General features: G+C 44.7%; 1 protein-coding gene across 1 annotated transcript in view; it reads right to left on the bottom strand.

Moving 5' to 3' along the window:
- The window catches only part of SCLT1 (sodium channel and clathrin linker 1), a 130,203-nt gene extending 117,465 nt beyond the window's left edge, over nt 1-12,738 (bottom strand). The window contains exons 1-3 of the mRNA XM_018560293.1: nt 12,679-12,738; nt 6,402-6,469; nt 5,140-5,195 (exon numbers count right to left, since the gene is read on the bottom strand). Coding sequence (XP_018415795.1) covers nt 5,140-5,195; nt 6,402-6,469; nt 12,679-12,715 — 161 coding nt within the window. The 5' untranslated portion in view covers nt 12,716-12,738. The remainder of the gene's footprint in view (nt 1-5,139; nt 5,196-6,401; nt 6,470-12,678) is intronic.
- Between the last annotated feature and the right edge of the window lie 223 nt (nt 12,739-12,961).

The raw sequence follows: 12,961 nt of genomic DNA, 5'->3' as shown, positions 1-12,961 counted from the left end.
TGAGATCAGGTCCTGATCAGGTCCTGATCAGCAGACGTGGAGCTGCTGATGCAGTGCGTTTTTGGCCGCGTTTTGATACGTTCCAGCAAAAAAAAAAACAGCTGGAGTGGGGCTGTTAGTATGTTAGCTGCAGCGCAGTGCGTTTTTGACGCGTTTGCGTATCCGGACCGTTTCCGGACCTGACAAAATGTGACATGCAGTATTTTTTCTGTCGTAAGCTGAACGGACTGCGCACGTGAGAACTGGAGCCCATAAAACACATAGGGATACGTTGGGATGCATTTTGAGTGCAGCAGCGTACGGAGCCTTTCAGCACACAAAACGGACGTCGTGTGAACAGGCCCTTAGTGTAAAGAGAATGTTGTGAACAGGGTTGCAACACTGCAAACATCTGCCGACAGTCTAAAAAAAAAAAAAAAAAAAGAAATTGAAGACTGCCTGCAGCTCAAAGAGCTCTATGAAGGACCTTACACCCGAAGCTGGTATCAGATAAGGCACAAAGTCCACATGGTACAACTTAGAGAACATGTGAACAGAAGACCAGGTGGCAGTTTTGCAAATTTGGCAAACAGTTGTCTGGTGCTGAAAAGCCCAAGAGGTATTTACTGCCTCACTGGAATGAGCTCTAATTTAAAAGGGGTGAACCTGATCTTTAAGACTATAAGCTTGAATGATGCTAGAGATGGTGGAACAAGAAGCCAGAGTGTCTGTCCCAAGTCCAAACGGGATGACAAAAACAGGATTACTCTTTCTGAAAGAAGTAGTGGCTGAAAGAAAGACTTGCACAACCCAAACCAAATGGTGCCAGATAGGGAAATGGAAGAACAATGTCCAGATTAAGGTGGGAAGTGGAGATGACCTTGGAAATAAAGGCCGTTCTGGGCCTCAATAATACTTTGTCCTGTTGCAGGACTAAAAAGGGTTCCTTGCAGGGTAAAGCCACCAGCTCAGGCACACTCCTAGCCGAGAGGACACAATAAATACTCTGTGGGTCGTAGTAGAGAGAAGAATGTCTCTGGCAGGTAAAATGCAGACTACCGATATGCCGAAAGAACCAGATTAAAATCCCACATATTCAAAAGGGGATTGGACTGTGGGGACCACATGAGAGACCTTCTGCACATAGGTCTTAATCAGAGAGTGGGAAGCCAATGGTCCCTGAAACACAATAGAAAGGGTAGAGATCTGGCCTTGATGGTACTAAGAGCCAAATGTTGGTGCAGACCCAAATGCAGAAAAAGAGAGGATTTAGCCCGCAAAAAAAATCCTGGGGGTGCAAGCCCTTAGACTTACACCAAACAACGTACACTTTCCATGTTTGACGATGGACCTTGCAAGAAGTGAACATCTTAGAAGGAGAATGGTAAACCGGTCCCTTGATCAACAAATCTGGACGGCCTGGCAGAGCCTACAGCATGTCTGTGCGAAGTCTTACCAGGACTACGTACCACATCTGTTTGCGCCAATAGAGAGCAATGAGGAAGACTGGAATACCTGCCATCTCCATGGGAAGCAGATGAGAGAGAAATTTTAGGAGAGCAAAAGGCATAAATAAGAGAGTGTTCGGATCCCATGGAGAAACTAGCGAAATTCACTGCTTCCGCCAGCGGATCCCTGGACTTGCATACAAACCTGTCCAGTTTACTGTTGAACCTGAAGGTCCACATCCAGCATCCCTAAAATGTTATGCAGGCCCTGGAACACTTGTGGGTGCAGAAACCACTCTCCCGGCTCCAGATGCTGCCTGCTGGGGAAGTCTGCATGCCAACTGTCTACACTGAAAATGTAACATGAAGTCTGCCCAGCTCAGGATCCACTCTACCTCTGTTGCCATAGCGAGACTACATGCTCCTGGTTGATGATACCACTGTAGTGGTATTGTCTGACTGGCTCTGACAAGAAACTACCTCAAAATCAGGCTAACATCAACATAAACATCCTCATGCCAAAGCAGAGGATCAACCAGCTTCTGGATTGAACATGGGCTTGGGACAGGGAAGAGTACAGGATCAGTCCCAGAAAAGTCAAAGCAATGATTTAGAGCCAGCAATGATTTATGGAGGTTAAGTATCCACCAGAACCTCTGAAATGTCTGGACAGTGAGAGAAATGTTGTCCTCCAGAGCCCTCACCAACTGTTCCCACAACAGGAGGTCATCTGAGTATCCTACAATGGGAATACTTTAAGAGTGCAACAGGCTCAACACTGAAGCAGAGAAGACAGGCTAAAGGGAAGGGTCATGAGCTGAGATGGCAAAGGCCCAATAGCAAAACACAGGAAGCATTCATGAGACAAAAAACAAAAGTCAGGAAGTCCTCCTGGTAAAGGAAGCAATGGCAGTTCTGGTTGGTCCCATATGGAATTTCTGGGGACAAATGTAAACATTCAGAGCCTTGAGACTTATGGGACGAATGTCCACTTCAAGTTCGGATACAGTGAACAGGTTGGAGCGTCCTTCACACCACATCCAGATTACCACCAGACCAGACTGTTTCCCGACCCAAAATGCATCCTAATGTATCCCTGTATGCTATTTCTGGCCTCTGTTCCCACCAGCGCAGTCCGTTCCAGACCAGACCAGAAAAATACTGCTTGTCCTATTTTGTGATGGAACACATCAAAAGCATAAAAAAATGCATCAAAAACGTCTGGAACGCACCTGTAAGACAATTTTAAGTTAAAAAAAAACAACCTACATTATTATTATTATTTTTTATTTCAATCGCGGCAAAAAAACTGCAATGCACTATGTTCCAGATCTGGTCCGAAAAATGGTGTGAACCCAGCAGGAAAGTCCAGAAGTCTGGAAAGTATCTAATGGAAATCCATAAGTGACTGAGGGAATATAGAGTTTTGAGGTTAGAAACAGAGGAGGGGACAGGGAATAAAACTTAAGTTTGTAGCCCTGAGACACAACTTCTTGCACCCAAGCATTGGGGATGCAAAACATCCAGGTAGCCGCAAAGGTTAAAAGACGTAACAGTGAGTTTGGCAGCTTTAAAGTGCCGGACACTGTGGTTGGATGGGGAGTCACCCTTGAAAGGAGACGGATGGAGATGACTTAGCAGTCTGCTACTTGAGCTTCTTCTACTGGGGAAGATGAGTGCTTTTGCCAGTTGCATCTTTGATAGCAACCAGAGCTGGTACCAAGAGACAATGTCCCTCAAAGGCCATGTGGATCAACCGCTTCTTACAAGATTAGTGCGCATGTGTACTAAACAGAGACTAATGCAATTCTTGCAGTGGAGCTCCGTAGACCGGCACTTCAGCCACCGAATCAGTAGCATGTAGACAGACAGGAGACCCATCCTGGAGAGTTCTCAGAGGGAGTCTGCTAGGCCATCTATGCAGTTTTGCAAGGCCACAGAAAAGAGCTCTAAATGTTTAAGCGCACTGGGGTCTGTCAAGATGGACCCAGATTTCCTAGCCATGGTCTTTAACTATACAGATAAGGTTTGATACACTGCCATGGTGGCAACAGTATACTGCATAGCAGGGCCTCCAAGAGTGAAAAAGGCCAGAAAGGGGGCCTGTAACATCTTATCCATGTGGTCCTTGAAAACAGGAATATCCTCTTTAGGGACTGTTAATGCTTTGATAAAATAAGAGATGGCTGGATCAACAACAGGGCCAACCCATTTTATTGCTGAGCAAACTATTTAGAAGGAGTAAACCATTTGTTGGGGTTATTCAAGTCACAGTACAACACCGGCTAGAAGAGCGCATGTATAAGGAAAGTTTTGGCAGGTTTGGACATTTTTCCTAGACTAGACTAGTGACCTTTGGCAAGGTCAATGCAGGTGGCTTAAACTATAAACAATCATGCACCACATTCAGAAGGACAGAGATAGTGTCCTTGATCTTGGAAGAGAGAACAGGAGACAGGTACTCTTGCTGGGCTGAATAGACAGAACTGGAAGTGGCACGTTCATCATCATCTTCTTCCTCAGGCAGTGCACAACAGACAGAGGTCAGAGGGAGACTCTGAAGGTAGGAAGGGGCCCACTGATGCCCCCTGTGGTTCCGCCATAACAGCTGTAAATTCCCTCCTAAATAGCGAAGATGGAGGGAGATTTACCTGGAGGGAATTGAGGACACTGGGGCGGGGAATAAAGGGGAGAAGGAGCCCAGCATAGGGCTAGCAGAGCATGTTGTTAGGCCCCAGCAGAACCATCATTGGACTGTGAGGTCCTAGAATGTAAGGTCTACGACTCTGGACCTGTAAAGCACCCTGTGGTATTTACGAATGCTGCACAAAATGCCAAGGAGAGTGCCCCTTACAGGATTCAGCACCCTAAGCACAGGTCAGCCCTGCATCTTGCTTCCAGTGGGGTCCATGTTTAAGAAATAACTCCTTGTGTCCTGTGATGTATGATCTAAAAAATAGGTATTTGAATCACCCTAATCTGTTTGCAACTGAAAGCAATTCAGAATGCCATTGATAGTAGCCTCATAAGACAAGAATTTTAAAGTGAACCTGCTTGGGTAGGTGGGTCAAAAATAATGATTACTGTGAATAGCAGGTACTTCCAAGTGTCTTTATGCTACCCCTGCTTTTCCGTAGAGTCCCTGGATCCCCAAAACCTTGCAACCTAGATTCTGGTCATTGGACCCACTTTACCTACCTAGTATGAAGAAAGAGTGTTTAGCATAAAGCACACCACCATTATGGTGTACTGATCAATTTTTCTTCATATTTTACAAATTTACATAATTTTTCTTCATATTACATAACGTGGCATTGAAATGCCACGTTATATTTTTTTCTCACCCACCCACAAATATGATGTCAGATCGGAAGGCATGTCATTTCTTGAGATGGTCAAAAGACAGCAAGATGCATCTCTTAATTTTACTTACAGAACAACCCCTTCAATTACAAGTACACTTGCTGTTGAAGAGGTGTTGGATTTATGCAGAGGTAATCCATACCACAGTTAACTGGATACTGTTAATAAAATCTGTAATTGTAGATCAGTATCCCAGGAGGGAATTATAGGTTCTATATAGAAGTCTTCTAACAAAGGATTTCCAATTCTCCTTTTCAACTTGGATGCACAATTTTAGATCTTTGGTGATGATATTTCTGATCTGTGAACAAAAACTAGTGAACATTTTTATGACAGCCCTCATACTCACCTTTTCTCACTAAAGCTTGGTTTTACAGTCGCATTATCTCTGAAATGTCCACGAGTCTAACAAAACAAAGAACAAAAACTAGAACACGTATATATGTAATTGTAACTTGCTTCAGGTACATACTGTATATGGGGGTTTAGGGATGCTAAGACTATTGCTGTTCTGGGTAGTAGGTAGCTCAAGATGTAAATGTTTTCATTTTCTTTGCTCCTTAATAGTAATTTCAGTCTGAGCTTGCATGGTTGCTATGTACCCCTGTCCTCATCACCTCCTGTGCCTTCCTATTGGCCAATGAGGTCATCCATCACATTGCTGGCAAAGAAGAAGACACAGGAGGTGGGAAGTGGCATGGTTACATGGTACCCATCTACCCATCTCATCAACCCTTCTCAATACTCAACATAGGCTTTAAAAGATAACTTTACTCATAGCAGAGCTCATTCACATGGGTGCAGAGATCTGTGTATCATAAAAAAATGGCTGGATTTCTGCCCCGGGAGATACACATGTATAAGTCAATAACAGCCTGCTGCTGTATGCTGGTAAACGCTGACGCTGCTGCTAGCGTGTACAACCCTACAGGTTTGGATGTAGGCCCCCTGTACGCAGTCTGCACCCAGGATGTACATTTGAACCCATACGGATGTACACACTCGGAGCAGCTTTCACCAGTGTATAGCTGCAGCCTGTCATTGACTTGTACAGGCAGGCTGCTCGCAACACCTTTGGCTCCTGGGCGCAGAGATTTATTATGGTCACACTTCTGCATCTGTGTGAATAGCCCTTAATTTCCACAATAAACAGGTGGAATTTACATCCAAAAGCAATCCTACACAGGACCAACATACAATAGGATCCACCAAATTATCAATAACTTCCCTGCAACACTTTTTAGAAACTGTCTACAAACTGGCAATGAATGCGCCACACACGTTTGTCATTACGAATGCACTATACCCTATAGACAAAATTTACTAGAGTGCCCCAAAATATTTTCAACAACAATACAAAGAGACCCAGCAATTTATTATTAGGTGTGAAGACTGAAATTCCAGATCAAAGCATGGTACAGCACATTGAGATGACTGCATAAACGTACACAACATCCAGGTGGAGAACTCCTTATTAATTGTTTGTAATGACTGCAAATGTTTACTCTATAATGATCTAATAATGAAACCGCCACCAAGGGAATATGCTTGCTGTATAACTTTTTCTACTAAACTCTACATTTTTGTAACTAAAAATAAGAAATGAGTTACCTTAAATGCATCATATTCAGGATGCGCTTTATCTTCATAATATTTCAGCTGTTCTTTCAATCTTTGGACTGGAAGAAAAGAAATGTTTACTAATTGAGTAATTAGTAAACATGCTATGGTTACTATTACCTATCTGTAAAGTTCTTCTAGCTCATACTTAAGCGGGGTAAAAACAACATTTGTTAAAAGGATATCTAAGACACCGAACAAAAAAAAATTGATCATATTGCAGCTTACTAGTCCTTAGATGCGAGGACTGCATTCGTTTTCTCTTTTTAGGCTACGAACATTTTCAGCAAGTACAATAAATACCTGTTTATCTTGCCTGAAATGTAGTGTCATTGTCACATCCTGTGAGCTGAACTGATAGCACATACAATGTAAACCATTAACCCCTCACTGCCCGTATAATGGAGAAGAAGGGTAAAATACTGCACTTTGGTACAGGAGGTCTGGATGATCTGGAAGTACCCACAGAGAGTCTGCCAGAAATTTGACGACATTCACATGAAATGGTCTTCTGGTACAGCTGGGAGCAAGGAGGATCACTGGAATGCCCTCTGTTTTGATTTTGTAAAGGAGTAGAGGCAAGAGATTCCAAGGGATCTGGCTATACTGATCCCATGGTGTCACTAAGGCATCCACTGCAAAGGCCCAGGGATCCCTGGTCCTAAGGGCAAACATGTCCAATTTGTTAATGCACCAGGATGCCAGGTGGTCTACATCTGGCATCCCCCTTTTGCGACAGAAGGCATGAAACACCTCTAGGTATAGGGACCACTGTCCTGGGTCCTGACATTGACAATTGAAGTTTGCCTGTCAGTTTTCCACACCACGGATGTGTATGGCGAACAGGTCAGGATGTAAAGTTCCATCAGCCAAAAATAGGTCCACTTCGTGTGTCTCCCTGATGGGTAATATAAGCCATGGACATGGTGCCTGCATCCTGGCATCCCGGTCAGGTAACGCTTTAACTAAGGGGTCCAGCATTAATACGACAACCAGATTGCACTGAGCTCCAGGATGGGATTCTGTGGACAACCAGGACCCTTGAACCCAGAGGTTTTCCAGGACACCTTCCCAACCTGACATGTGTAATGAGCATTTTCCAGACCAATGTGAGGAAGGAATTGCTTGAATCCAAAGCTGGGTTGGAGATCCACCATGCTAGGGCAAGCCTGGCCTTGCTGGACAGGTGAATCAAAGGGTCCAGAGACTGGACGTGTTTGGAATGTTGAGCTGCAATGACCTCTCCATTGTGGAGTGCTGGCCCTCCAAGCCCACAACATCCAGGAACAAGCCCTCTTCACATTGAAGGGGCACCCTGCTTTTTATTAGTGGGGGGATGTCTGTTGGGTTTCTCAGCCTCCTGGGTCCAAGACGTTCCAAATGCCGGGCCCAGAGCAATGCATAGTAGCCAATGTTTGCAACCTGGAGTTTTGCCAAAATCTCCTCAAATTCAGACAGATCTTTTTGTTTCCCCTGAGAGCCTGGCTTAAGAGGGACGAAAGGGACTGTCCTTAAAAAGGAGGGAGCAGAGGATTTTGCTACTGGAGGCTTGGGCTTCTTCTGGAGGTAAAAAAGTGCTCATACCCCCTAAAAAATTTTTTATGCAAGCATCCAAGAATTGGCGACAAAAGCATTGCCCAGCATAAAACATGTGCTCCAGGTGCTTTTTCAATGAAAGCTACGTAGACCAGTTTTTCAGCCATGGGACCCATCACATGTAGACAGATAGGAGACTCATTTTGAACATTTTTAACCTCTTGCCGTCCGCCCGTAGTAAAAAAACGGACGGACGGCACTGCTGCATCTGCGGGTTGCCGTCTCCAGACGGCAATTTTTTCTGCTCGCGCGCGCCCCCTAGGGGCACGCACGGGCAGAAAAGACCCGTCCAATGCGAACACCCGGTACCGGGTGTTTCACATATAGGCGATCAGTGGGTTTAAATTTCGGTAATTTTTCCTTAATATGGAAAAAAAATAAAACCCCCAGTGGTGAATAAATACCACCAAAAGAAAGCTCTATCTGTCCCCAAAAAAGGGTATAAAATTCATTTCAGTACAGCGCTGCATGACGGAATAAATGTCAGTTAAAGTACCGCAGCGCTGAATACTGAAAAATGGCCTGGATGGGAAGGGGGGTTTAACACCGCGGATGTCAACTGGTTAAGAATGGCAGGATCTGTCAAAAAGGACCCAGGCTCCCTAGGCATAGATTTTAGCCTACAGGTAAGGTCTGACACACCACCATGGTGGCAAAAGCAGGTTGCATAGAAAGCCTTGGTAATGAAGGGATTTATCCAGGCTGGCACTAAAGTGGTCAAATAATAAATGGCAACCCTACAAACAAACAAAATAGAAACAAACATTTTCATGCAAAAAAAAAAAAGAGAGCAGGGGGAGAAAGGAATAATTATGGGCTAGTTAGGGATTACAAGAGGTTACTCAGAGGTCACATAATCAAGACCAATCATTTTCTTTGCTGCGGTGTAAATTGAGCTGTAATTAGCCGTTCCTGACAGGTGCACCCAATTATAAAGTAAATGTTTGGTTGCATTTTAACAAGTACCAACACGGTATCCAAAAGAGCTGCCAACAGCAGCTCTGCTGTGGAAATCAGGAACTCAGCTGACAAACTAATACGGAGTCCCAGCATTCCCATCCACAGATGTGCACCTGGCAAGGTGTACGTGGTACCTCCTGGGTCTTTAATTTGTTAAAGTATTACATTCAAGCTTTTTCTCAATAATTAATTCCAGATCAAAAATATATATATATTGCCCAGCAAAGTATTTCTTTACATTTCTGCCCAAGCAAGCACATCATCCTGTTTCCAAACAGCTGGCTCTAACTCTCCCAGTTTCCCTGAACCTCCTGTTGAGTAAAAGGTCACAAGAGACAACACAATCTGCAGCAACTGCCTATCTACTAGCTTGAAGAAGGGAGTAGAGAGGAGCGATTTGCTTTGTTGGGTCTGTGCGTTTGTGGAGACACACACAGCTTACTAGCCCACACATACAAGGGTGGCTCCATAGGAACCTTGCAAGGAAAAGGGGCCACCCTAAAACAGGATATTAGGGCCAGGGCTTAGGGGGGCAGCCGATTCTGCAGGAAATTAAATCTTAACAGCATTTATTTTGATTTAATCAGCATTAAAATGACTTAAAAACATTTTGACTTTAAAAAGGTCCCACTAATCCTTTTTATTTAAAATGGCTAATACAGTTCATCTTCCTTAAAGGAGAACTATGGGGTCAGTGTTTTTCCCCATAGTTCTCCTTAGGGTAACGGGAGGACACAAACTAGCGTCCTCCCGTTACCCTAAGCTCAGTATACCGCGAGCTACAGCTCGCGGTATACTGAGACGACGCAGCGGGAGCGGATCCCGACTTAGAAGACGGGATCGGCCCAGCTGCGTGAGTGACAGCTGGCTCTGCCTATCTCGAGGCAGAGCCAGCTGTACCCGCCCCCTCCCTCGTCCGTTCCGCCAGTCAGCGATGGCAGATCGGAGCGGGGAGACGGGAATCCAGCCCCTCCCCCTGTCACGGCAGAGAGCCGTGACAGGATCGAGAGGTGAGCGAACCCGGTATGTGTTCCCTCACCTCCCGATCTACTGAGCCGACCTGTGACAGTCTCATTGTCACAGGTCGGCTAGAACTATGAGGTGAGTGAAAAGCACTCACCTCATAGTTCTCCTTTAAAAAACAGACACAGACTGAGTAAAATAGCTTGTGCCCTGCCAGAACATTGTAAAAAAGGACCCCTGCTCTGTGTGAGAAAGCAGTGGTATCTCTGCAGAAGTCTTATACACTCCCTGCTGAGTAGGACCTATAGCTTCATGATCAGAAAAGCTCATGCTCCCTTCCATTTAGAGAGCTCTTGCTTTGATGCAGCAGACGGAGTGTCGAGCCAACCTAAAGATGCTGTGAGGGGTATCAGGATGAGCCAGAAGAGAATAGAAATAGAGAACAACTGTGGGGAAACTGTGCTTTACAAACTGGTAAGTGACAAAAGCTACTCTGGAAACATTTTTAGACAATATGTTATACACAAAGCATAAATTATGTGTTTTTGTGTACGTTTCATTATGCCTCTGTTGAAGCTACCTTTTGGGTCATTTGTGGTATAAACGATGCTACCTGTATATGGAATATTATGTACAAGAACAACAAGATGATTTTCTAGACAGTATGTGTATCTCCCAATTTAACAAAGGCTACTAAGACGGGGTGGAAGTTGTAACCAAGGAGTCCAGACACCAGTGGGAATTATTAGTTTGTTGTGAAATCTAGTGAACTTCCCCTTACACTTAGCAACTGTTGTGACAGTCTTACTCATGGGGCAAGGAAGGTGAAGAAGTCTTCCAAAACGTAGAAGTGCTTAGTGGCTCAAAGGCAATTAACATACGAAGCATTACAGAGAGTGAGTCTCTATGGAAAAAGTACCAAGGGACCTAATTATGTGCATACAACTGTTCCCTGACATTAGGACCAAATGACAAAATTATCAAACCTAACCATCTGTCACCGAAATCAAGAAACAGTGCCACCATGTATGTTTGTACTATAGCACCTCTCCTAAATCAACAGAAATGGAACAGTGTGGCCTACGGACATTGTGAAAGAGCTACCAAAGCATATGCAGTATTTATGCAACAGAGGTCCAAGCCACATAGAACTTCTACTCAATTTCTATAGGCAACCCTTACAACCGCTATAGCATTAATATTAGACTAGTCATATGTGCTTTGCAGTTGGAATCCTGTGACACTCACCTAAGGGTTCGTTCACACCATAGGGCAGTGCGTTCCGGTCAGAATGCTGCAAGCACTATTTTGATCGCACTAGGCTGCACTGCAGGCACAATGTCCCTTGCGATCCCGTGCGGGCGATCGCATTGCGGCCGCAAGGTGTGGCTACGGTGCCATTCACCTCAATGGCCCGCCACGCCCCCTCCAGCCCGGCAAAAAAGTGAGCCGGCCGCAATGCGGGCAGTGCATTCTGGTCCGATTCTGACCAGAACGCACTGCCCTATGATGTGAACGAACCCTAAAGTTAGCTGGTATCTGCGGATCCTTGAGCTTTTTACACTCAAGTAGGAATCTGTTATGATAAGCTCAGAATACCTGTCAGGGTTTACCGTTCTCCTCTGAGAATCCCAGCCAGGACTTCCAGGAGATCTTCTACTAATGGAAGTAACAGGGTCCAGGCCAGTACGGCTGATAATAGTAACAGATTCCGGACCAGGACTTCCAGTGTACCCTGAGGCTGGACGTGTCGTTTCTGATTCAGAGGGGTATTTAAGCACTAGCTCTGCAAGGAGCTGGTGCCGTGTCTTTTTGCCAGCTTCCTGTTTGTGAAACAGCTTATACTTCTGCTGTTTTCTCGTTGCTGACCACGACTGTCTGACCCTTTTTCGCTTGCTGCCTGCCCTGATCTTCTGCCTGGACCCGACTTTGCTCGTCTCCTGCGTTTATCCTATGATTGCTAGTTGCCGACCTTGGACTGTCCGACCACCCTCTGCTAGCTGCCTGCCTTGAACTCTGCCTGGATCTGACTACTGTCTCCTCATTGGAGCCCTCCTGTTCTTGTCCATCCCTTGGCAGGACAACCCTGGGGACCGCAACCTGGTACCAGCGAGCAGCTTAGCCCATATCCACCATCAGGAGCTCTGGTGAACACCGGCTGGTACTTAGACTCCGCCCCTCAGGGAAGCCCATGTCACGCTAACAGAATCACATAGCACATATTGACAGGGGTAAAAAAAAAACAACTAACAAATATATCAAAAAGGCAGGCAATGTAATCAGGAAACCAGCAGGTTTTGGCATATAAAAGCAGGATCTGGCATTTAACAGTTGAATGACAGGCTTGGGCTTAGTGCCAGGAAGGGTCATGGCTTAGGGCCTGTGTCAACAGGCTTTGGCTTGTGTTGATTGCATCACTTTGAATCACTGATAACATAATTTAATCAAAGACATGTGCACTGGACCTGCATCTGACCTGCATTTGGCCTGCTTCCAGCGGGTTTTGCATTCCAAGAGATGTGTATGATAAAGTGTTGCTGGCTCCCACCCTCTATAGGAAATACCTGGGCTCTCCCAACTCAGTTCACTAAGGGCATTCAGATTTTACCTGCATGTCTGACTGTTCTCTAATGTTTGTAGCCAGAATAATGAACACAGAAAACAGAGATTCTTTCACTTTTACAATCATATGATTCCTCCTACAGGTATGCAAATCAATAACTGAACATAGTTGCCATCAATTTCTTACCTTGATCTCGAAGAAATTCAGTTTCTACAGCTGCCATTTCGTACGTTCCTATTAGCTGAAGCAGTGCAGACCTGATAAATCAGTAAATAAATAATAGAGCTGAGACACATTTCATTACTGCAACTATTAATAATGTAATCATTCAATGAGTTAAATGGCTAGTCATTACATAATTGATGATTTGAAAAATGTTACAAGATTGATTACTAATGAATAGCTTACAGCATGTTTTTTTATAACCAATTACAATTATTAAGGTATAAATACATTAACATCATGCCTT

Source organism: Nanorana parkeri, unplaced genomic scaffold (assembly GCF_000935625.1).
Source record: "Nanorana parkeri isolate BGI_ZX_2015 unplaced genomic scaffold, ASM93562v1 scaffold446, whole genome shotgun sequence".
In the NCBI taxonomy this organism is placed as follows: Eukaryota; Metazoa; Chordata; class Amphibia; order Anura; family Dicroglossidae; genus Nanorana; species Nanorana parkeri.
Note: the sequence above shows the minus strand (reverse complement) of the source record. Positions and strands in the feature narration are given on the sequence as shown.